Genomic DNA, 26,419 nt, shown 5'->3' with positions numbered 1-26,419 from the left:
TCCCAAGAATGGATGAATTTCAATGCTTCCTTCCTGAGGCCTGGCTGGCGAAGTCCCTTTCCTTCTCAGTTGGGTTCTTCTAGCTCCCCTGCCGCCTCCTCCCTTCAGGATCTTGGTTGCTCCAGCAAAGTTCCCAACTTAGTCGACGTGACGCTCAGCGCAGCCAATGGGAGGCAGAGCTGGTGTTTTGGGAGGGGGACGGGAGGGCCGGGCCCCGCGTCTCCGGTGTCTGCCCTGCTCAGTGAATGGAGAGAGCGAGCGCAGGCCAGCTCTCCCGGCCACCCCGTGCCCCTGCCGCGGCCGTGCTCCGGAGCCCAGCCCCGAGCCGGACTTCACCGGGCACCGTGCTCCTAGGCGCTCAGTCCAGGACCCAGACCGAGCCCGCACCTCTGCCGGCGACCCGGAGAGACCCGAGGGCGCTAGGTACCTGGGCGCCGTGAGTGATGCGCAGCGGGGCAGCGCCAGCCCCACGGATGGAGCTGCTGCCGCCGCCGCCCGGCGCGCCCTGTTCCGCCCGCGCCCCGTGCGCCTGAGCGCCGCGCCCGCCCCTCCTCCGCGCCAACTCCGCCGCCCGCCCCCCAGGCCGCCCGCGCGCCTCCTCGGGCTTCTCGAGTCCCGCCGCTCCAGGCAGCCTCCTCTGGGCGCGGGCGCTTGTACACCATGGCCCCCGGGCGGACCTGGGCCGGCGCCGCCGTGCGCGCCCGCCTGGCGCTGGCCTTGGCGCTGGCGAGCGTCCTGAGCGGACCCCCCGCTGCCGCCTGCCCCACCAAGTGTACCTGCTCCGCCGCTAGCGTGGACTGCCACGGGCTGGGCCTGCGCGCCGTTCCCCGGGGCATTCCCCGCAACGCAGAGCGCCTGTGAGTACCCACCCCGCCCGCGCAGGCCACCCACCCCGTTCCTCCACTGTCGCCCTCAGGGCGCCAGGTCCTTCCCTCCTCTCCCGCGCGCTGGGGGACAACCTCTGTACTCCCCTCCGCCATCAGACGCACTCGCTAAGTTGGGGGTGGCGTGGCTTTGGGCAGGTGTGGAGAGAAGTGTCCGAGTTCACCCTCGGTGAGCACCCGGTAGTGTGTTCTGGTTGAGGGCTCCAGGAGCTCATCCGCTGACAGCTCAGAAGAAAGCTGGCAGAAGGCAAGCAAGGAGAGAGGGAGAGCATAGTGGTCTCCAGGTTTGGGGTTGGGTGTGAGGGGATCCATGGTCCTTGCTTCTTAAAGAGGGGGCGACGAGGGAGCAAGCTAGACGAAGATGGGCAGTCTCTATTGCACAGACCTGAAAGAGTCCCCCTCCCCCCTAAAAATAACTGTGACCCGCTTGGAGATCAGAACGGCCAGCTTCTGTTTGACTGTCCTTGCAAGGAAAGTTGCGTGTGTACGTGAAGGTCTTAACTTCTGAAGAACCAGACGGATTTCGAGTGGGTGCTCTCAACACCCTCCCTGCCTGGAGCGCAGAGTTGGGGATGCCAAGTTGCAGCCCGGGTGAATTTTTTATGGCTGGGTTATAAATGCCTCCCCAAACGGGCCGGAGAATGGAAATGCTGACAGCCCTTTAAATGAGACCTAGCGCTATAATCTTACAAACCACACTCAGCCTCGGATCCTGGGGTTGGCAGCTAGCGGAGAGGCTCTTGGAGAGTGGGGTGGATTGACCCTCGTTTTAACCCCAATTGTGCAACCAAATATTTACTTTTCTTATGTCAGCGTTTTGGAAAGATTTATCATTTTGATCCTCAAGACCAAATTCAAAGTTTGGACTCCGGGGGTGGGCTCCTTTTAGTCCACAGTTGGGGGCGGGGTGAGGGAGCATGGAGCCATGGTGGAGGGAGCTAGGAGTGGGTGAGGGTTTGCCCTAGTCAGAATAACGCCCATTGCACTGCCCAGTTGCTGTCTTCCCAGCCTGCCTTAAGGGGTAGGCACAAGGGTCTTCCTCAGGCAGTCCTGCCTACTTCAGGTTAGGAGAGACTAGGAAAGCTGAGTTGCCCTAGCTGGCCGCCCGGTTATCACCTCACCTCCTCTCTTCTCTTCCCTTTCCTCTTCGTGGCTGTCTAGGCAGAGACTTCCTAGAAATGCCTCTCTTATTCCGGGTGTTTTCCTTTGTTTGTTGTTTGTAAAGTGCTGGCTCTGAATCATCATTAACACCAGAAAACTGGGATCAGAAATGCAAACTGACCTGCCCAAAATAATAGGGCAAATAGGCGACCAGAAGAGGGCTGGAACCCGGGCAGCCACACCTTCACTGAGGTTATGTATTAGACCCGACTTGTGAAAAATCTCATTTAAATGGTATTTTTAGGTATGTTTAAAGCAAGTTCCCCTGCTTCTCACAGGAATGCTACAGCTGAGTTAGTGAGATGGTAAAGCGTGCTTATGTTTAGTAGGTGTCTCCCCGGAGGCATTTTGTGTATACCGGGGACTTCCTTGAACCTCCCAGCAGTCCTATTCCTTACATAGGCAATACTCATTACTTTGCCTTGTTCCATCTTGTCATGTATTCATGGTCACGTAACCAGTTGAGGCTTCTGAGCTCAGGACTTCAACTGCTCTGCAGACTCCTTGGAACCAGAGTCACTTTGGGCCAAGATCTCTGAACAGACTGTCCTGGGAGGGTCCGGCGGGGCGTGGGTCTTGGAGTAGGACCTGATTGCCTCTGCTTTTGATGAATGCCATCATTCATTTTGCTTTAGCATCAACTCTCTCACTTGGGGTCATGAAACTATTTCTCATAGTCAGAGTCATGCTGTCAGTCCGGGAAGGTCAGGAGAGTGGGCCCCTCTCTTCTGCTTAGTGGGAAGCTGCCAAAACCTGTAGTCAGTGTGCTAGCAGCCACTTCCCCTGGAGACCTTGGGAACTTAGTACTTTCTTCTGGTCTGGAGCTGGAGACAATAGATAAAGACCTGAATCTAGGCAATCCTGGGGGTTGGGGGGCCTTGCTACAGGCATGGTCACCACCAGGCATGGTCAAAGAAGGCTCTGCTCTGACATGTCTGTGGTTATCTGGTGCAGCTTTGGTCACTGGTAAGGCCTTTGGCTTTAAGTGACAGAGCTGCCAAGGCTGAACCCTCACCTCCTTTCTAGGACTGGAGCTAGCCAGTTAAGAGCAAGCAGGGTCAGGGCCACGTCAGGTTTAAACGCAGCCCACCAACAGCCTGTCAGCACCCATCCCGTCTGTCAGACTCAGACAGGACAATAGAGTACTGTTCACACACATCATGCTAAGGATTTCAAATTTGTCACCCCTCTCCCCGCCATTCAGTAAACATTGCCTGAAGTGTCTATAGCATTCCTGTCCCTGTCCATAAAATCACTGCATACACAAGGGAAACCTAGCACTTGAGCTTTAAGGATGTGGGCAAGGGTCCAAAGTGGGAACCTTTTTTGATGAACTCTTTAAATCCTCCAGGGGTCCTTTAGTTATGGGACACTGATTTTTATCAGCCAGAGTCATTAGATGCTCATGACCTTCCAACAGTCTGGTTTCTGATCCCAGACTGTTGGTGAAATTGTGTTTTAAAACAAAGAAGCAGTGCTTTTCCCCATTCTCCATTTCTGTTTCAGTCTTCCAGAAAGCCTTTTGTGAAGGCTCTCTCTCTCTCTCTCTCTCTCTCTCTCTCTGTGTGTGTGTGTGTGTGTGTGTGTGTGTTTCCTTTACATGACATTAAGGACAGCCTGAGTGGGAAGGATGTAGTCCCCATTTGGACTTGGCTTCAGACTAGGAATGGGGTCTGAATTGTTCATCATTAAGTCACTATCAGAGTTGGGGATTGTCTGTGTTCCAAGTTCTTCCCCATAATGTCAGCACATCACCCAGAAAAGGAAACCCTCTGTCTTTTATAAACTACTGACAATTTTTCCCCTCCTAGAGGAGGAGGTGACACCCACAAGTAAGCTAAATAAACGGAGGGGAGAATTCGGTGTCATTTATTATCCAAGCAGCAAAGACAGAGGCCCTGGGAGGAGAGGAAGTGAATGGCGGCGCTTGAGACAAAACATTTACCAGGGAGTGCAGGGTAAACAGATGTTGCGTTTGCCCTTCTGAGTACAAAAGGAACCCACAGATGTAATTCTTCTCCAACCACAGCCTCAGCCTGGATGAAAATGAGGCCTCATGTGGGGCCCCTTCTCCCAGTCCTGCCCTGAGGCAGGCGGAGGCCCACCTCTAACCCACAGCTAGGTGGTGGCGGCGGGAGCAAGAGTGGACATCTTTGCTTTTTCCACTTGGCTCCAGAACATGCTGGAAACTGCTGTATTTAAATAAACATTTCCTGTTTGCGAAGGAGAGCGGGCGAGAGTCTGAAACGTGAGAATGTGGTAACTTAATTTTCCCCATCACTCCAGATGACAGCAAGCTTTGCCGGTGGTTGGGTCCAATAAAAACCGACACCGTGTCATAGGCTTTCCCTCACTTGACCACAGAGGTCCAGAGGTCAAGTGGGAGACTTTCCAAGATGTTCAACAGCCAGGCCCAGCATTTCGGTGTCCCAGCCCTCAGGGCCAGCTCAGAGGACCAGGGACAATCTGGCAGGTTATGAGGTCTCTCTGGACCAACCCTGGTGATGAAACCTTTCAGAGAAGCACAAGGCTGACCTGGATCACCTACCGAGCAGGGAGGATGCCTTCCTCCAGGGTACTATACAGCTTTGAACAGATCGCTGTACCTCTCTGGGTTTCCTAGTCTTAAAAGTAGGGTTCTAGTGTACTCTTTTTTTTTTTTTTTTTTGCTTTTCCTTATGTAATCTGCAGTTCACTGGGGAGCTGTTGTAATACCCTTCCTCTGTGCCTAGGCCATCGTCATGTGAAAGGCTTATGAGCCTGAGAAACACGAAGGCAAGATTGGCTGTTACAGACTTGCATTTTGACGGGTGGCTGAGGGCTACCTCCTGGTAACCCATTACATGAGATACTGCTACCTAAAATTTGAATTTCATGAACTAGAAGTATTGCCTTCCTAGAGCTCCCCCAGGACTCTTACTGCATGATCCACTCAGCAGTCTGCTTGCCAGGCATTGCTTAGCAACATTGCAACACTCCTACTGTGCACATGCCAGTAGGGTGAGCCAGAGAGCCTGACTACTTCTGCCACAGGACTTTCTAATCAGGGACTCATCAGTGGCATCCTGAGCTCTCTGTGGTTTTTGATTGCTGCTCTTCTGGCATTAATTGATGTGTATTTGTAGGGTCATTATTAAGTTTTGTTTTTTGCCAGTCATCTGGGTTTTCTCTTCTGCTCTCCAACCCCACTACCATTGTTGTTCTGTTTCTCTGTAGTTCTATTGTCTGAATTCGCAACCCCCCTCGCCCCCTCCACACCACATCCGGAAAAGTGAAAATGAAGGGTGGGCGAGGACCAAAGAATTTTTTTGCCTAAACTGATGAGCAAGAAGGCTTTAGAGCACTCCACAGTGCTTTGGGCTCTGGCGGCTTTGGACCTGAACCTTGGGTTTGGAGTCCTGTTCTGTGGCATGCGTGGTCGCCCCTGCGCCTCTGCTGATGCTGTGCCGCTCTGGACTGCTGCGTGTTTAATCCCTTTTGTACTTCACTTCCACACCTGTCACGCAGGGATGCGAGGATGATAGTCACGTCATGCGGGAATGTTGTGCACGCAGCCCGAGGCAATCACATAATGTGCTCTGCACGGCGCCTGCCATATTGTTCACTCATTATCATGGCTGTGATTGTTTACCCAACTGCAATTTATCCAGCTGTAAAGTATGTATAATACCCGTTCCCTTTTGGAAGGATTAAAGAGATCGTGTCCAGGAAGTACTTAACACTACCTGGCACATAGGAGCCCTCCACAAACTTGTAATGTTATGGCTGCGTTTCCGTTTGCTCATCTCGGTCTCTGTCCAGCTGGATGGCTTAAGATGTTCATTTTAAATTTTGTTCCAACACAAAGCCCCGTGGAGGCAGGCTCATCGCTGCCTGCACGCGGGCTGCAGGCTGTGCCCGACACACTCTTGCTTGATCTCCTTCTCTTTGCTTCTGTCTCTCCATCCTGCACTAGCAGCTGAGCCCAGGTTGGCCTCTGTTCCAGACAGAAGGAATTATGGTTGGGGTGGTTTCTATCTTTTTCGTTGGCATACTGCTCTGTGCTTTGTTTAAATAAAGAATGTATTTTATTTCTTTATTTAGAGGAGGGGTAGGTTGGAGCTTCATGGGGGAATTCTTGGTCCTGACTTTCTGTGTTCAATGTCCTTCCATCTTTCTCTAAACACCCCTTTTTTTCTGATTCCTGGTGTCTGCCTCCCATACTGCTTTTACTTGAAAACAGCTGTATTTACTAGCACATGTCACTCTCACTGTGTAAGATGGTTTTAACCATTTATTTTTCTTAAGAAATGCTGAGAAAAAAAAAGGAAAATCAAAGTGGGGAGGACCCACACAGAGATCACATTGGTTCTGAAAGAGATGGGTGCAGAGACGCTCTGTGGCTCTCCCTGATTCACCATGGACGTCAGCCTTGCTCAGGCAGAGGCTCATGGCAGGCACCTTCTGCTCTGTGTCCTGCAGACTACAACTGTCTTTTATAACTGCTGTTGCTGGCTGCCAGACTGCCAGAAGGCTATATATACATCTCCCCCATCCTGTGGTCTTCATGGTTTTGCTGGCATTTACCGTGTTTGATATAGTGGTTCCCCAGGAAGAAATGACCAAGGGGTATGATTGAAAATCTTCAAAACTGGGCAGATTGGAGGTGGGAAAGCTGATGGGCAAAGACGTGAACTCCAGAAGCAGACAAAGCTAGGTCTTGACTCTGTCACTTGCAAGCTAGATGACACCAGTTTTCTGGGTTACAAAATGGGAATATTATTCTCCTTCTCTCTTTCCCTCCCTCTCTCTCTCCTCTCTTCTCCTTTCATCTCCCTCTCTTTCCACCTCCCTTTCCCTTTCTCTTTACCTCCCTGTCTCTGTCTCTCTCTCTTGAGATAGTGCCTCACTGTGTAACCCTGGCTGGCCTAAAACTCACTAGGTAGACAAAACTAGCCTCCAATGCACAAAGATCCTCCTCCTGCCTCTGTCTACTGGGTGCTGGGATTAAATGCATGCACTGCCAGGCTCTGCTTTAGTACCCCTTTCTTTACTAGGCACTGGGAGTATTAGATTAACTCACAACCACATCCTGGAATATGGCACAACCCATCATAACATTTCCTGTCGTTATTATTTCTGTGATTCTTGCAGACTCTACTCCTTTATGCTCACTGGAAGCCTGCTCTGGAAAAGTAATGATTGGCAAGGTTGCAAGAGGTCCCCTGTTGAAGTTCCCACACAACTTTCATCAGCCTAGCACAGGGGAAAACCAACCTACATCCCTGGCTTGCATATATCTTGTGATGAGGAACTCAGGTCTCCATAAGCTAAGGCTAGCAAGACCTTTTTCTTCCTGAGGGGTTGAGCTTAGCTCCCACAGATTGCTGTTATACAGGGGGTGATGATTAGGGTCATCTTTGGTCATCTAAATGACAGGTTTTCACACTACGAATTGCTGTTGTGTTTTTCACCAGTTACTTGGGATCCTGTTTCTCTCCATAAACCTTTGTGATTACTCCAAGGGTTTTGTATGTGGCTTTGGCACAGGCCCTGCACCCATCCCTGGCTCTCTGGGGATTTTCATTGGCTGTATAAGTTGAATATCCGTTGTTCAAAATGCTTGGGAATCAAAAGTGGTTCTCATTTTTGAAATTTTCAGGTTTTGAGATATTTGCATATACATTCAGAGAGAAGAAGAGAGGGCAACACAGAGAAGAAGAGAGAGGAGAGGGAGAGATAGATTGATGATAGATCAATGGATAGATAGATAGATAGATAGATAGATAGATAGATAGATAGGTAGATAAATAATTTTAGAGATGGGATGCAGCTATAACCACCAAGTACATTTATGTCTTATATACTCATTGCACACAATATGTTCATAAAGTCTTTGGCTGGAGTTTTCACTTGTAGGACTGAATCATGTCTTTGCTTAGAAAGTTTTGAATTTTGATACATTTGGATTTTGGGTTTTCAGATTAGGGAGACTTTCAGCACCCTAATTATTACCACAATTGCCTTCCACCAGTGGGTTTATTTTGTTGTTGCTGTGGCTGTTATTTATTTGACTTTTGACAATATCCCATGCAGTCCAGCTGCCCTTGAACTTGTGATCCTTCTGCCTCTGTTGTTAGGATTACAAGATTACAAGCATGAGCCACCAGGCTGAGCTCCATAAGTGCATTTGTGTATGTGTATGTATGCCTGTATGTAAGTGTGGGTGGGGACACACGTGTGCATTTGCATGTGGAGGCCAGAGGTTGATATCAGTTGTCTCCAGTCTCTGCTTTTTTGACGAAGCAGGGTTTCACTGACTCTAGAGCTCACTCATCAGGGCTAGACTGGCTTGCCAGCAAGCCCCAAGGTTTCTCTTGTCTCCTTCTCCGCAGGTTGGGATGACAGGCACACATTGTCACAACTGGATTTTTTATGTGAGGAATAGTGGTCTGAATTCAGACCTCATATGTGCATAGAAATGAGCTTTCTCCCTAGATCTTTGGTGCATTTTAAAGCTCTAGAAGGTTTATTCTGATCAGTCTTATTTTCTGCTTCCCTCATAGGTTCCCAGCCTTTCCTGATGTTTTCTTGTCACTAGCTATCCAGATTTGAGTAGTTGACCCACGACCCTTGCTTTTAAGAGATAGGGTTTCTCCATGTAGCTCAAAGCAGACTCACTCAAATCCTCCTGCCTCAGCTTCCTGAGCACTGGGATTATAGACAGGCACTTTAATGTCCAGCTTATTATTTGTGTATTATCCTAATAAAATTTGACAAGTGATTTCATTTCACTAGATTTCCAGGAACATTTTCCCTTTTGAGTTTTTTCTTTGGAAATCAATCTCTTGGTTTGCCCTCTCCCCTCCTACTCTTTATTTCTCTGGCACTTCAGTGAGCATGCCCATGGATCTGACTTGTCTTTATAGTTAGTGGAAGCATTGTCAGCTGTTTGGAGGTCTTTTAACAGGTCTATTGTTTGCATACCTAAGTGCGGGTGCTCTTGGAGCCCAGAGAAGGCATCTGATCCCTTAGGGCTGGATTTATGGGTGGTCATGAGCCACCTTAATTGGATGTTGGGAACCAAACTCAAGTCATATGCAAGAGCAGAATGTACTTTTGATCCCTGGTTCTACTCTCCAGCCCTTTGAGAAGTGTCTGCGTTGTAGGATTACATGCATGGCCTGTTCTTTTTGTCTAAGGTGGATAAAATCACCAAAGTCTACAGGGTGTGATAGCATGCATCTATAATTCCATCATTTGGGAGGTAAAGGCAGGAGAATTGTGAGTTTACGGCCAGCCTTAGATACAAACTTCAAAACCATTCTATTAAAAAAAAATAACTTTCAGCTTGGGCTTCACAAGACCCTGTCTCAACAAAATCAACCCCCCCCCATCAAAGTTGAGGTTTTTATTTCCCTATAATAGTTTCCAATTAATGTTTTATTCAGTTTGCTGAATTTCCACTAAGTTCGTGAATTAGTTATTGTTGCTGCCGCCAAGTGCCTGAGAAAATTATCTTCAGGAAGTAAAATTAACTTGGCTCATGATTTCAGAGGGGCCAGGACAGCATGGGGGGGAACGCATGGTGGAGCCTCTTATATCATGGTGGACACCAAACACAGAGAGGGCATGTAGGAAGGGAGCAGAGCAAGACATAGATAGCCCCAGTGACCTACTTACTCCAGCTGGGCCCCTCCCACTGAGGTGCCCAGAACCTCTCAATATAGTGCCACCAGCTGGAAACCAGCTTTTCAGTACAGATGCCTTTAGACAACACCAATAGAAGAACCATGACACTCCTGGCTTCTCAAGGAACCTTCTGCCATGACTTTAGCTTTATCCCCTTCATATTAGGATGGTACCAGAACTTCTACCAGTATGGGATGTGAGGGGTGTGTGTGTGTGTGTGTGTGTGTGTGTGTGTGTGTGTGTGTAATTATTATGGAGGAGATATCAAGGAGAACCGTGGCCTCTATCTAGGCTCTCCAACTTCTGTAAGTAACAACAGTAATCCTTAGGACAAGAGCTACTACTATTGAGCCCCAGCCCATACTTTACTTGTATGAACTAATTTACCATTGTAACAATTCGCCTAGGTAGGTAGTAATGCTGTCCCCACTTCACAAATGAGAAAACTACATTTGGGAGTAATACCCCCAGTTAGGAGCAAAAGAAGCAGTGTGATCAGGGGCCGAGTATAACCAGTGGCCATGCTGTTTCTTCCCCAATCCTGAAAGTTCTTCCTGGCCTGCAACTGTTTTGAAAAAATAACTAGGAGGAAGATGGGGAGGAGGAAGAAGAGGAGAAAAGCAAAAGGGGAGAAAGAAGAGGAGGTGGCAGTGGTGGCAGCAATAGCATCAAACTTGCTCCACTGAGCACATTTTGATGCATAGCCTGATCTGGATGTCTGGTGGGAGAGAGCCATCATGTCCAGTTTGGAGGAGAATGTGACACTTGAATGACAGCTTGAAAGATAAATAGAGTTCCCTTGCTATGCATGGGAGAGAGGTACAGAGTCACTGAGGTTCACAGTTAGATGGGCCTGAGCCCACTGTAGAATGAGTGGAGCTCTTCCTTGGGAATTTTTATCTGTTAGGGATCTTAGCCCAGAAGATATCAATCAAATCTTAGGAAGAACATCAATATAGTATTTGTCAATACAACTATAAAATTCCCAGAGAGTGAGAAGGTCAGTTTATGACTTAAAAAAAAAAGTTTGGATTCCATTTTTTTCATTGCTATAGCACACATGCGAGGCTGGTGATGTATAAAGAAAAGATACGAATTGAGCACAAAGCTTTGGAAGCTCAAAGTCAAAACAACACATTTCTATCTAATGTGAGGGCCCAGGAGGCTGAGTCACATTGTAGTGAGTGTCCGTGTGATTGAGGACATGTGTAAAAGGGAGTGATCACATTATGAAGCAAGAAACCAAAGCATGGAGAGGTCATGATCACTTTTTTTTTGGTACTAGTTTGTTTTCATGGAAACTAACTAGGTGCCATGAGATCTACGTCAATGCCATCCAAGGACAGTACTCAAGGACCTAACTGACTTGCAGTTAAAGTCCTCTCCTGTTACATCCCAGCATTGCCACACTCAGAAGTGGGCCTCTCACCCATGAACCTTTGGAGAATGCACTCAGACCATATCTACAGGACAGTAGGGGTATACAACTCCAGAAAGGGTCTAAAGAACTTCATTAACTAGTGTTTTTTGTGCTCAATTATTGGATTTTAGTACAGTTTGCATTCCTTCCCAGTACCACTTCCTGTTCGTTTGTTTGTTTGTTTAAGTGCATTTATTTGTTTGGGGTGAGTGTGAGTGAGAAGAGAACCTAGGGGAGTTGGTTCTCTTCTTTCACTGTGTGGATTCCAGGGATTGAACTTGGGGTCTTAGGCCAGGCAACAGGGGCCTTTTTGCGCTGATCTGTCCTGCCGGCCTGCAACTTACTTTTTCCTTTCTTCTAGCTGTGCTCCCTGGGCGGTGCCCATTGGCATGGGATCTAGTCAGAACAGCATGTACATGAGGTCTGTCCTGGCTGGGGTAGAGAGTGACTTCATTTGTTGAAGCCTCATCCCTGCTTATGCGGGCTCAGGCTCCTCTTCCTTCATCCGAGACGTCAGCCTGGATTTCTAACTCTTGGTTCTTCCTACACTTCGGCAGCAGTGTGTCTTATGGTTCCTGAAAGTCTGCCAATACGTTTCACCACCCAGCTTGTCTCCCATTAAAATTTTTCAGCTGATGAGCTCCTGTCTGCTACTAGAAATACCCAATCCATGCTCTTCTGACCTCTAGAATGAGTGTATGCCCTTACTCAGCTCTGTCTACAGGAGTTTGTCAGATCTGTTGTCTATGTTTTCACCATGGAGTTTCACTCCACAAGCCTGACCTGCTCCTGGTCCTGCCTTAACCTTCCTAGTTTGGCTTCTTGTCCTCTGCTGCCCATCCACTGCTGTAATACTGCTGTCAAAGATCCAGGTCCCGAGGTTAGGTTTCAGGAGGTTCTTTGTGGTTTGTCCCTTCACAGGAGCTGGAAGGTTTGCAATGAACTCGAGGCTCTGTTCTGGAAAGAACCTTGAACTTCATCTGCATGGCCCAATGAAGGCCTTGATCACGTCCACAATAGTTTGTAGGGTTCTGCAGAGCTGCGCTGTATAAGGATGGATTATTAGGGTATTTTCCTGGGTCACCTTCACCCTAAGCAGGGAATGGGGCAGGACAATCTGTTATTGAGGATCACAAGAATGATGGTTCCAGTGGAGAGCTGTCATCTGAAATATACTGGAGCATTCCTGGACTATGTAACACTCACATGATTATTATTATTATTATTTTTGCTTCTTTTCTGTTCAGCTCTGCAATATGGGTAGAAATCACTCCACATAAGGGGCTCTTCTATGTGATACTAAGGACAGGGAGTACAGTTTAGATGTAACACTAAAAAAGTAGAAAGATCTAGATTGGATCTTTGTTTCAGTACCAACTTGCAGGTGTGCTTTCTGCCTCTCCGACACCTCATCAGTAGCCTGGGGAATGGTAGGGACAGTACTTATCTAATGGGGTCAATACAAGGGCAAGGTGAACCCGGATCAGTGCAAATGTCTCTTATGTTCAGCCCTATGCGAATGTGTTTATTTATTTATTTATATCCACCCACAGTATCTGTTTTGAACCAGCACATCCTGTATCTCGGTGGTTCTCAACCTTCCTGATGCTGAGACCCTTTAATATAGCTACTCAGGTTGTGGTTACCCTCACCCATAAAATTATTTTTATTGCTACTTCAAAACTGAAATTTTGCTACAGTTATAAATTGTAATGTAAATTTCTGTGTTTTCCAATGGTCTTAGGCAACCTCTGTGAAAAAAGTCATTTGACCCCCCTGAGAAGGGTCACGACCCACAGGTTGAGAACCACTGCTGCTAGGAAGGTGATGGAATCTACCTCAGATTCTTTGCTCAGTAGGGAACTCAGAGGGCTTAAACCCTTCCCTTGGAGTCACCAGTGTCTTCCAGATCAACTACAGATCCTTTTTCACTTTCACGAAAGACATCTTTCATAAATGCAAATTGTCTTCCCACCATCCATCACCTGGGTGAGCACAGAGGACTTTCAGCCTTACGAGATGGTACCTAAGTGGTGGTGTTCAAGACAATAGGACTGAATAAGGGAATGCATCAGATTAGTTCTTCTCGCCCCTGTTATCAGATACCTGACCTTGGTTCGCAGTTTCGGAGAGTTCACTTTCTCATGGTATTTCTGGTCCTGTGCTGAGGCAGAACGTCATGGTTCAAGAACATGTCAGGGAGGAGGCTGTTCATCTGAAGATGGGCAGGGAGAGAGGAAGGCGCCTGGAATAGCATTCCCGGTGAGGACTAGACCTTAATGACAACTTCCTCCAACTGAAACAAACTCGCCCCCTACAGTTTCCAGAAGCTATCAGAATAGCACCACTAGCTGGAGCCAAGGCCTCAGCCTACCGGCCTTTTGTGGGGTGCTTCATATTGAAACTGTGATGTAGATGAAGGGTAAAGCCATTTGAGGGGTCATTTAACATAAGGTAATCAGACCATTCTCTCAGGGCACCTTAACATCGTATGAAAATTGCTCTACACGAAGGGAAAGGCTCCATGCTAGTCGAGTGGATGGACTTCTGGGATGGGAGACATGCCTTGAGCCATGAAAGATATTACACAAAGTCTTCATGAATCACTGGTGAATGCAAGCGCCACTTGTTTCTGTTGGTGTCTATGAAAGGCAGAAAATCCCACACATTATAAAAAACAAAAACCAGGGCACGTGGAATTTAGAAAGGGTGATGGGGGAAGTATTAATCTAAGGACAATCCTACCTGATAAAGTATTAAAGATTGTCTCTGCAAGATTGTCTCTGCAGCTCGCTGGCAAACAGCACGGGTTCTGCATTTTATTAGCACTAACTGCATAGAACGCTGACCTTATTTGAGAGGTATTTTCATAAACACTGACACACAGCACAGTTCCCATTTGAGGCCATGAGCAGATACAATCCTCCCCCACACTCCTGCTGGAACTTAACCACTGGACAGTTTCCCAGAGGTGACAATTCTGTTTTTGTTTTTTTTTTTCCCCCTGAGGTTTTTCTAAGCAACGGGAGATTTCCCCAGGGAAGGTTAAGAGATTGAGCTTTGGACTGGAATGGGTTCTTTGGGCAGGTTGGTTAAGAGCTAGATAGGCCAAGGGAAAGGCATCGCTGCAGGGGACAGGAGCTGAGAACCTGTATGTAGAAACAGAGTTTCTTTTTGGAGTCTCTGCTTGTGCACCTGGCTTGTGTTGGAGGGCTGTTCTCTGGAGTGCTTATCAGTTCTTTTAGGATGAAAGAGTATGACCAGGTATAGCTGCACAGGCCTCCATCCCAGCACTTGGGAGGCAGGGACACGGGGATCTTGAATTCCAGGCTAGTCTGGGCCACATAGTGAGAACCTGTCTCAAAATAAGTAAGTAAATAACAGGTTTTTTCCTTAAAAATCAGAATGTATGACTCGTGGTTTGTAATAGCTGTGAGCAGCACGCCCACCCCATCTTCTGCGTCTGTGTTTCCTTCCCATCTTTTACCAGCTCACATGCTCTGAATTTCTGACAGAGACTCCTCCCTACTCCTTTTCTTCCTCAATGGGGAGATTTTTAAGCTTTGGGGACATCTCAGGATCATCTACTCCCTAACAAACTCAATCCACCTTGAAGGATATGTCTTAGAGAGGTAAACAGAAGGATATTAGGGCTATTCTTGAAATCTGCCAACACAAGACATTTCCCCCTGTTTTCATATCAGCATTTAGGCTTTACGGAAGATCACCCAGAACCACAAGAAACCTACTGCCATCTGGGAAGCTGGGGGCGGCAGTAAAAGAACCAAATCTATTCCAGAAAATAAAGACTGGTCCAGAACCAGTGGGAGAAGCCCACATGGAAACATGGGCTCGTTATATAGTGTGGCTATCAGCATTAAAGCTCTGGTTGGCTTAGGGTCTAGACGAGGAAGATTCTAGATGAGAAAACAGTCAAGAGAAGAAACAGTAGAGATAAAGCCCAAAGCAGGCATCCAAAATGGGAAGGTCAGTTGCTCTGTGGAAGTGCTCACCAATTCTTGTCCCCCAATAGGCAAGCTCAGCTCATTACTTCTACCTCAAGGCAATAACCAATCTGGTTTGGTTTGGTTGAGATGTCCATCTTATTCCTTTCTGAAAGTTCCACCAAGCTTCTCCCTGCTCTGTGCCCTGCTGGTACATTCTAGGAATGCTGCAAAGATCTTAGTCTTGTTAGGGTTCTTTCCCAACTAGAGATGTGCACTGATTGGAATCACATTCAGACAGGAAGCCCTCTTCCTGCCTGTAAAAAAAGAAATATCCGCCAAGAAGACTGCACTACAGTTTTCTTTGTGTGTAGGTAAAGAACCAGGAGGCCGTTTTGCAAAACAGCATTTCCTGAGCAGAGCAGAGCTGATAGTTTCTTCTGCCAAACTGAAGCTGTGTGTAGTTGTGTGATGGGGTGACAGCTTTGTCAAGAGAGGGGGGTTTGGGAGAGGTGGATCTGCACAATTTTTAGCAACAACAGAAATGGTGGAGTAGAAAGAATGCTTGCCTGGGAATGTAGAGACCTAGCCGTGCCTCTGAGACACTGTGTGACCTTGGGTGAGTCACTTCACCTCTCTGGGCCTCAGTTTTAAAAGTGATGAGGGAGGTAGACTGGATGGACTCCAACGATTCTTCCAGCCCTATGCATCTTTGCTTCTGAGGGCTGTGAGTTGGGATTAAGATCTGAGCCAATATCCAATGGACCCCTGGGACTTTATAGAGGCAAGAGAGAGGCCAGGACAGCTGCTTCAGGGAGTGGCTGGTCCTTGATTAAGGCTCAAATAATTAGCTCAGCTCCACAGTAAGCTTTCTGAAATTAAGAAAGAAAAAGATGTTTCAAAAATAGCCATTGATGTTGCTTCAAACTGATTGGCTAGGGGTTTTGTAGGTTTTTATACACAGGCATCATTTTCCTTCCTCTGTGGCATAGCGGTTCCAAGCATTGATGCCGCAGTTAGTGTGACCCTGGTCTGAATGCTCTCACTAGCTAAGCGTTCTTGAACGTGCGCTTTACCACTGACCCACTCCACTGTGCTGTTAGAAGTCCAAATGACGTAGCTCATGTCCAGCCATTTAAGAAGCCAACCAAGTGAGTACATGAAGAGTAACCATTTTGTTGTGCTTTGCGAGCCTCAGTAGGGATGGCTCATTTGTGATCTGTTCTTCAGCTTGAGGTTCTGGAATGGCTGGAGAAGGCTTGGAAGGTGGTCCTCAATTCCCCTGAGCCTATTTCCTCTTCTTCACAGGGACAGGAGGAGTAGAATGGGGCTGACCATTGAAAACTCATATCTATACCTCAGCTGGAATGACAGGCTGGACTCAACTCCAACTAATGTCCAAAGTGACTTGAGTTTCCACCCAGTGTGATTACTTAGGAACAGGCTCATTTCTTACCTAGAGGCTTGGGGATCTCAAGAAGGGAAGTACAGCAACCCAGAAGTTGGACGCTTGCCTGGGACCTGTGAGGACATCACACCAGGTTCAGGCTTTCATAACTTCTAGAATTCAGGGGATGGTTTTTGTGGTTGTTGTTTTGTCTGGCCACAGGAACTAGTCTAGATACAACGGCAGGGCCATCTCTCCGAGGAAGAAATCTCTCTGTAGCATCTACGTTTAAAAACCTCTACAGTCGTATATTAATAATCATTACTGGAACTGTTTGTTCTAAAGGATCCAATCTCTTAACTAGATTAAACGTTTCTTGAGGGCAGGAGCTATTCATTTCTCTGTAGAATGCCTGTGAGAATAGGTCAAAGCCAATACAGGCTTTAAAAATCGAATTAGCTTGCATAGGCAGCAGGTATGATGGAAAAGACCCCAGGCTTTCGAGGCAAAGCAATCTGAATTCACAATGTGCCCTTCAGCAAATTACCTATCTTTCTCATCAAAACAGATAAATAATGAATGAGTACAGTCATACCTATTGAAAGACTTAGCACTAACGTAAGCGAAATACCCAAGCATAGCCGATGCTCTAACTTTTGGGTTGCTGGGTCCGTGGCACTGTGGCATGTACACAAACATTCAGATAACCTGGATCCAAGTCTCTAGCCTTCCGTGTGGTTGCAAACAGACCCCTTCATCTCTTAGAGTCACAGAATTCTCATCTGTAGCATAGCTCTCTCAGGAGTCCAGCTCATCACTGACATACACTCAGGACTTAGTGCATACTACCTGCAAACTGAGTACCTTTGGCAACTTGTTTGTGTATTGATTTGTCCACAGAGTATGCGCAAGGAACAGCCAGTAGTCTCATTGGTCAAGTCCCTGGCTACTGGGGACTGTGGGTGGATCTGGGATGATGTCCTCACAGGATGGAAAACAAGCCCTTGAGAGGATTCTGCGCTCCTCCAAGATCGTGCTCTATTTTCACATGCCTGTGACTGACTTTTAATGGTTTCCCATGCCACTTGTCTCTGTAGGCTTCCTGGTCGCTGCCAGTTGTATCACCATTTTTGCAGAGATCCATGTATCTCCTTTGCAAATATGCCTGTGCCTTATGACTATGTCACTGCAAGAAAACATGCAACATGGTGACTCTAACCTGATTTTTGTGTATGTGTGTCATGCCCCCCTGGCTCAGTTGGAACTTTGTGTAGACTGGGTTGGCCTTGAATTCACAGAGATCTGCCTGCCTCTCCTTCCTGAGTGGGGTACTGGGATTATAAGCACACGCCACTGTGCCAGCCAGGGCTAGGCACTTCTCTTAGGAAAGATTGCCCATGAAGCCCTCCATTTCTTCCATTAGATCTCCCAAGAGCTCAGATATTTCCCCCTTTTTTCTTTCTAGTCTAGATAATCTGATTTTTTTTTTAAATAAACTTGTCCTTAGGAAAAAAAAATCCGCTAACACAATGTTTTTCAAATGATCTTGAGGTCATTCATGGCAGCCTTACAGAAATACTGTTTCTGCAGAGTGAGCATCTCCAGCTACTGGCTTAGATGTCAAGAGCATTTGGATTTTGTTGATCATGATGATTTTTTAATGCCTGTGTCTTCCTGCTTTTACGAGTCATTGCACCTCCTTGGTATAGTCAACATGTACTGGGTTTTGGCTCTTCAAGGTCCATTCATTCAGTCTTCCTGGCAGCAATTGAGACGTATCAATTGAGACGTCATCATTTATACCAGTGGTTCCCATCCTTCCTAATCCTGAGAGCCTTTAATGCAGTTGCTCATGTGGTGGTCACCCCCCCCACTATAACATTATTTTGTTGCTACTTCATAACTGTAACTTTGCTGTTGTTGTGAATCCTAATGTAAATATCTGATATGCAGGGTGTCTGATGTGTGTCCCCTGGGATGAGAACCCATTTGCACCCATTGGGTACTGTGTCATGGCTCTGTGAGGAGATGCCTTCCACTCTCCTAATCTAGGAATTAGCTCTTGACTCACATCGGGGTTGACTGAAGTCAACTAGAACTGGAATTGTGACCAGAGGCACAGAAAGACCGAACACAGTGGCTCTCCATTTTGTCTGTGCACTTGCAGAGCATAGGATATGCTGGCCCTCTAGTCTCCAGACCTGTTCTTAAAATCTTCACTAAGTCCACAAATCTCCGGTAGCCTTCAAGAGAATTCCCCCTCTCTCAGTTTCACAGAATTGTAACCAAGAAAGTTAGCTCACTTCTGAGTGGGAGTGGTGTGATTCTCTGTGGCCTCTGGAGGAGGCAGGCCTCCATTCTAACCACAGGCTTGTGGTTCACCAGTTGGGTGCCCTTGGGCAAGTTCATTTTTCCCTAAGGATGCCACATCCTTGTAAAATAACAGCAGTGAGTCCTGAAGCCTGACTCTCAGACTTGCCAGGACTTTGAAATCACCTGGGGAGATATAAACTTACCAATGCCTGAGTTCTATCCCCTGAGATCCCGATTTAGCGATTTGGGGGTGCATTCAGGATGTTGGTATTTTATAAGGCTCACAGGAAGTGTTTTAGAAAATTGATGCAGACAAATTCTTTAGATTATAGGAAAGAACAAATAGATAAGTTAAATGCTCAGTGTAACATAAGGCTTGACAAAAGTCACCCTGCTTTCCGTAGTAAGGTAAACATGAATAACATGCTTTTGGTTCTGGCACTGTTTCTTTGTTTGAGGTGTAGTCATAGTAATGCATGACAGCCAATCTGCAATATGACCTTGCTTATTTATCCCATTTGAGGTGAAGGGCACTTGTGAATGTAGCCAGAATCATAGAACACACAAAAATGTGATTATTTTCACATCCGTGGAGGAAAACTAAGGCAAGTTCAACAATGCTTTGTGAGAACATTCTGTGGAGTAACTGCTTTAATGGATGGACTAAATTGATTTATAATCACCATGGCAACAGCAAAATGGAATGATGTCTTCTTGAGGGACATGGACCAGGACTAAGGAGGATTCTGTTTCTCTTTGGCCCTGCAACTTGCTGAGTGACCTTGGCTCCCTCAAGCAGTTCATTTCTCAAATCCTCAGTTTCCCCAGAGCTCATTTTCCAGTCTGTGAAATCTTCAGCTGAATTTTTAAGGAAGTGTGGTGATATGGCTGTAGTTATGACAATGGTGAGAAAGAATGAAAGTAGGACCTCGGGTGTGACCCAGGGGTGAATTAGAGATGCTGTTTGCCCATCAGCCGGCCTTCCCGTAGTCCATGCAGTCTCCTCTATCTTCATAAAATCCTTTAAGAAAAGAAGATGTTGCAGGGTGATAAGTATGGATCTATTTTCATTTTTCTACATGTAGACATCCAGTTAGACTAGCACCATTTGTTGAAGATGCTGTCTTTTCCCCATTGTATGGTTTTGGCATCTTTGTCAAAAATCAGGTGTCCATAAGTGTGTGGGTTTATTGCTGGGTCTTCAATTTGATTCCATTGATCCACCAGCCTGTTTTTATGCTGGTATCATGCAGTTTTTATTTCCGTTGCTCTATAGTACAGCTTGAGACCAGGGATGGAGATACCTCTAGGAGATCTTTTATTGTAGAGGATTGTTTTAGCTATTTTAGCTAAGCTGAGAATTTTTCTTTCAAGGTCTGTAAAGAATTGTGTTGGTGATTTGATGGGAATTGCATCAAACCTGTAGATTGCTTTTGGTAAGATGGCCATTTTCATTATGTTAACTCTGCCTAGCCATGAGCACGGGAGATCTTTCCATCTTCTGATATCTTCTTCTGTTTCTTTCTTCAGAGACTGGAAGTTCTTTTCATACAAGCCTTTGATTTGCTTGGTTAGAGTTACACTCAGATCCAGCTATACTACTCCTAGGCATATATCCAAAATATGCTCAAGTATACAACAAGGACATTTGCTCAACCATGTTCGTAGCAGCTTTGTTCATAATAGCCAGAATCTGGAAACAACCCAGATGTCTCTCAACTGAGTAATGGATGCAGAAATTGTGGTTCATTTACACAATGGAATACTACTCAGCAATTAAAAACAAGAAAATCATGAAATTTGCAGGCAAATGGTGAGAACTAGAAAAGATCATCCTGAGTGAGGTATCCTAGAAGCAGAAAGGCACACATGGTATATACTCACTTATAAGTAGATATTAGACATATAATATAGGATAAGCATACTAAAATCTCTATACCTAAAGAAGCTAAGCAAGAAGGAAGACCCTGGGTGAGATGCTCAATATGCATTCAGAAAGGCAAATGGGATAGACCCTTGGAAGAGGGTGAAAACAGGGAACAAGACAGGAGCCTACCACAGAGGGACTCTGAAAGACTCTACCCAGCAGGGTATTAAAGAAGATGCTGAGACTCATAGCCAAACTTTGGGCAGAGTACAGGGAATGTTATGAAAGAAGGGGGTGATAGAAAGACATGGAGGGGACTGGAGCTCCACAAGAAGAGCAACAAAACCAAAAAATCTGGGGTTAGGGGTCTTTTCTGAGACTGATACTCCAGCCAAGGACCATTCATGGAGAAAACCTAGAACCCCTGCACAGATGTAGCCCATGGCAGCTCAGTCTCCAAATGGGCACCCTAGTAATGGGAACAGGGGCTGTCTCTGACATGAACTCAGTGGCTGGCTGTTTGATCACCTCCCCCTGAGGTGGGGGGCAGCCTAACCAGGCCACAGAGGAAGACAATGCAGACAGTCCTGATGAGACCTGATAGGCTAGGGTCAGATGGAAGGGGTGGAGGACATTTCCTGTCAGTGGACTGGGGAAGGGGCAATGGGGGAGATGAGGGAGGGGCTACAGCTGGGATACAAAGTGAATAAATTGTAATAAATAAAAAAATTAAAAAAGAGAAGGTTGCATAGAAAACTTCATCCAACCCAGTGCTTTTCCGCTTTAGTCCTCTTGACATGTTGGGTTTGGTTTTGTTGCTATTATTGAATGGGGCTGCACTGCACAATTACATATTATTTGCCAACATCTAAGACATTTACCTATTAGATCTCAGTAGAACTCATGCTTTGCCACGAGAGAAAAGCATTCCCAGACATTGTCAAGTGTCCCTTGAGGTAAAAGAAAGTCCCCTCTAGGGAAAAAAAAAAATGTCTAGCTCCATCTTAATGAAGCGTGCTTTATTTGCAAAGCAGCAGGCATGGTGAATGCACAGTAGTTAATATCTGTGGTGTCCCCAGAGGCTCTCACAGCTGTCCATGGCCCAGACAGCTGTTGGGAATCCCCATGTCCATTGTCACAGATGGGGGTTTTGTACATGTACAGTTATGGTAATAATAACTCTGGCTGCCATTTATTGAGTGTTTACTATGTGCTATGCACATGGCTGAGTGTTTTATATATTTCATTGTCTCCATTAATTAATGGCATTGACACAGCTTGCAGATCGTTGGCTGGAAGGCCAGATTCAAGCCTTCCATATGATGTATGTGGCTCACGTAATGTGTGTTAGTATGTGTGTGCGCACGCTCACGTGGTGTCCTGTGTGTGCGTGTATGTATGTGTATGTGTGTGTGGTGGGTGTGTCAGGTGTGTGTAGGTGTATGTTGTGTGTGTATGTGTGTGTCCTGTGTATGTTTGTGGAGGCTGGAGGTCAGCTTCATGTGTCATCCCTCAGGGGCTGCCCACCTTGATGCTTTGAGATGAGGTCTCCCTGAGACCTGGCTCATCTGTTAGGTTAGGTTGACTGGCCATTGAGTTCCGTGTCTCCTGTCCCTACCTCCTCACCCCAGGATTACAAGTGTATGCCTCTGTGGTCAGCTTTCTTTGTGGCAGTCCTGGCTGGGAATCACACTCAGCACCTAATGTTTGTGCAGCATGCACTCTGGACTGAGCGAGCTGTTTCCCTAGCCCCTCACAGATTTTTTTTTTCATGTAAACAGGCAGTCTGTTTGGTCCATGGCAGCCACTGACTGGCTCTTAGATGAGGCGTGGGTGGGTCCGTTTTACTGAGTCCCCACCACTCCCTATGGAAACATCAATTCTAAGTGTGTATCAGCTGCCATTTGACACCCTGCTTGTCATTTAAAAAGAAACTAACTTTATTCATTTGTCTCATGGGTTAGCTCCTTTTAACTGTTACATTCTGCCTTCCATCCTCACTGTATGGTATATGTTACAACTCTCATTTTAAAGATGGGGAAACTGGAGCTCAAAAAAGCAGAGCTCTTGCCCAGAATCGTATAGTGAATGATCAACTGACAAAGCAATTGCACAACAAAGAGCCTCCCTACCCCTCCTGAATGACCCAGCAGCACTGAGCGGATGCTGGGTGAGTATGTCCCTACATCCTGAGCCCTGGCCTTATAGTTGCTGCACCTTATAGTTGCCTTGGAGAACCGACTCCCCATGTCCTCTTTGCTCACCAGGAGCCACATGTGGCCAGACTGTAAAAAGTGGCTTTTGACTATAGCTCTCCAGGCTGTTTTTATGTGTCTGTGCCACGTTTGGGCTGTTTCCAAGGGCTGCTCACACACTCCTACGTAGCTGAGGGGCCAGCTGGTGTGTGTGTGTGTGTGTGTGTGTGTGTGTGTGTGTGTGTGTGTTTGGGCAAGTGCTTCTGCTTGAGACGAGGCTACTCGCCTGCGGGGAGGATGTGATTTCTTTAGGAAATTAAGTGGGAGTGATTAATTAGGGAATATACTGAGGACTCTCTGGAAAGAAATAGAAACTGAAAATAATTGGACCCCTGAATACAGAATGCCTCTTCTGGCCACATGGCTAAGGAGACTGCACTCTGAGGGACTGAATCATCTCAGCCTGCTTCTTCTGAAGCTGTTGTTTTGGTGGAGCATCACCCTGCATGAAGATGCTGGAAGGAGCCACAAGGCCAGCTGGTCCAGACTCTCCTTTCCATGAATGGACATGAAGACATGGGGAACTCAACCTGAGCAGGAGGTGGGAGGCTGGGTAGATTATAGAAAACAGTAGGATTTGGGACCCAGAAGACTTGGGTCTCGATTCCTGATACTTTCCTGCTAATGGATAATGCCAGATCAGTCTCTGTCAGGGTTCTCCCTGTGCAGTGGAGGTCGACTGTGATTATGGAAGAGTAAATGAGCAACAGCCTGGGTAATGGCTGCCGCCGAGTAGTTTGTGTGCTAGGCAGCGTTGTAGAATCTTTGCTTTTTCTTAATCCTCCTGACCATCACACGGGAGGTGTGTGATGATAATATTTTTAGCTCATTTTATAGAAGAGAAACAAAGGCTCTTGGAGGATACATTGTTTACCTAATGCTCTCACACAGCTAAGGGGCCAGAGCCAAGTTCCACATGCAGGTTGACTCAAGAATCTATGTTCTCAACCTCTAAGCATTCTGCCTCTGACGCATATTCCATAGTTTACAGATAACGTTAAAAATCATTACGAAGAATGACACATATATTATAATTTAGATATAATTTGTTCAACGCAACAAAACTGATGTTATGATTTTTGTGATGCTGAACTGAGGATCTGGCACTCTTCATCCTAGAAAAGGTTAGATGTAATTTCATAGAGGCTGTTGTTGTATAAGTTGAGTGAGCATCCATGATCCAAAATTCCAAACCTTGGACCGGACCTGAACCTTCAGCTTTTTGAGAGCCAATGTGATGCCTCAAGTGGAAAATCCCATAACAGTCCTGGTGTGATGCATAGAGCACACTCTATGTCTTGCTCAGTGTGTCTGTTGCTGTGATGAGACACCACAGCTAAGCAATTTGGGGAGGAAAGGGTTTAACTGGCTTACGCTGTTCATCATTGAGGGAAGTCGGGATGAGAACTCAAACACAGCAGGAACCTGGAGTCAGGAGCTGATGCAAAGGTCATGGAGGGGTTCTGCTTACTGGCTTTATCCTCATGACTTGCTCAGCCTGATTCTTATTATAGAATCCAGGACCACCAACCACCAGCCTAGGTACTACACCATCCATAATGGCCTCATCAATCACTAATTAAAAAAGAAATGCCTCACAGGCTTGCCTGCAGCCCAGTCTCATGGTCTTATGGAGGTGTTTTCTGAATCAAGATTCCCTCCTCTCAGATGACTTCAGCTTCTGTCAAGCTGACATGAGATTATTCAGCACACTACATAGTGCAATTTAAAACCTTGTGTGTACAAGGCACATATGAAGCAGGAATGACCATCATGTTCAAGCCTGATATCTCATTTCCAAGACAGTCGGTACATGTAACACACAACCTTTCAAAGATGGCAGGGGGTAGGTGGGTGCACCCTCTGATAGCGAAAACAGAAGTCATAGAAAGTTTCGGGGACTGTTTCCTTCTTCATACCACAGGGCTAGCACTGCTTTCCCCCCTGTGCTGCTATCTCATGACAGGATGTGTGTTGGGGATGCTCAGTAACCAGGACCTACAGTTGTTATCTGGCTCCAGCCCCCTACACACTTGCAGAGTCCTGCCATGTGTGAACTCTGCCTTCTCTTGCCCCAGCGTGGCTTTGCATTTGAGAGCCTCTGTGTCTAATAAAACCGTTCGCTTACATGCAGGTGAAACATGGGCCCGGGAGCTACTTTTTATTCCGTGAGTGAGACTTTGATATTTTCAATATGCTTTCAGTCTAATACAGAGCTCCCTGTCAGGCTGAGCTGAATGCTGTTGACGTCACATACAAAAGAATTATGGTGCTGCCAGCATGGGATACTTTTCTTCCTTGGCCTCACAGTGCACTCCTGCGGAGTTGTCGCAGGGCAGCTCCTTGCTTCTCTCACTAAATGTTTGGCTCATTTGCCTACCTTCTTCAACCCCAGTGCCATGTGTGGATTATTGTGCAATAGAAACGCTTTCTGGGTGCTTAGAGCGTGGGCTCCAGAGGTTTGTGGGAGCCCTCTATGGTACTGGCATTGTTATTCCCCAAACCCCTGGTCAGAATAAAGTCGGGGAGATTAGTAGCCCAAATGAAAAAGAAACAGGTCCAGCGCTTCATCGCAGACCCAGATGTGCTGCTGGATGGCATATTCTCAGTCTCTCCAGTCAGCCTGGAAGACTGTTAGGAGGGACGAGCAATGGATCTTCTTCTTCCAGGAGCTCTTCCTCCTTCCCAGAGTGCTGGTGCTAAGAGGAATTAGCCAAAGGCTTAGGCTTGGGCTTGGGCCGGTGCATCAACATTGGAGTTCACAGTAACAGTAAGATAACTTTTATGGAGAGCTTATGTTGTGCCAGGCACCATGCTAAGTGCTTTTAACGTTCCGTTTTACTGCACACAGGACTTGGATTGGATCCGAACTGAGGCGCAGGGGGATAAATAGGACACATACCTGGCATACAGCTGTGATTCAGGGCAGCGTATTTAACCCACTGCTTTGGTTTTGTAACCATGACTCTGTTTAGCTTCTCCTCTTCCTAATTTTCCTGATGCTTAAGCAGCGGGTTTTACTGACTCCCGGATATAGAAATGATGCAGAGAAATGGTGCCGGTGGTCTCTGAATGTAAACCCCAATACCTGCCATTTAGCTGCTGCCTGCGTCTCGCTTGCAGAGCTGGTTTTTTTCTGGTGCAAGTTTCAAATCCTATCAATAACAGAGGCAGGAGAAGCTGAGCAGGAATCAAACTTAAGAGAGCAGTGTAGTTATTTCAACAGGAGAGCCCATTCATACATTCATTTGTTCATTCATTGAACAAAGTTCTAGGCAGCGTGCCTGTGTGCACCTGTGAGGAGTGGGACCATGGGAAAGCACTTATTACTTCACCGCTTTGCTTATAGAAAAGCCACCTCCCCCTACCCACTGTTGTGGCCGTGAAAACAAGGCAAAGCGAAAGCCAAATAAAGAGCACGCACGGGAAAGCTTACGGGGGATGTGGAGATTTGATGCTCTTACCCATTGCTGATAGAAATGTCAGATGTAGCTGCTGTTGGATTGAGCCTGACAGC

General features: G+C 46.7%; 1 protein-coding gene across 1 annotated transcript in view; it reads left to right on the top strand.

The window, feature by feature from the left end:
- The first annotated feature begins 239 nt into the window (after positions 1–239).
- Positions 240–26,419, top strand: part of Slit3 (slit guidance ligand 3) — a 594,183-nt gene continuing 568,003 nt past the window's right edge. Inside the window, exon 1 of the mRNA XM_021631471.2 lies at positions 240–857. Coding sequence (XP_021487146.1) covers positions 661–857 — 197 coding nt within the window. The 5' untranslated portion in view covers positions 240–660. The remainder of the gene's footprint in view (positions 858–26,419) is intronic.

This window comes from Meriones unguiculatus, chromosome 11 (genome assembly GCF_030254825.1).
Source record: "Meriones unguiculatus strain TT.TT164.6M chromosome 11, Bangor_MerUng_6.1, whole genome shotgun sequence".
In the NCBI taxonomy this organism is placed as follows: domain Eukaryota; kingdom Metazoa; phylum Chordata; class Mammalia; order Rodentia; family Muridae; genus Meriones; species Meriones unguiculatus.
Note: the sequence above shows the minus strand (reverse complement) of the source record. Positions and strands in the feature narration are given on the sequence as shown.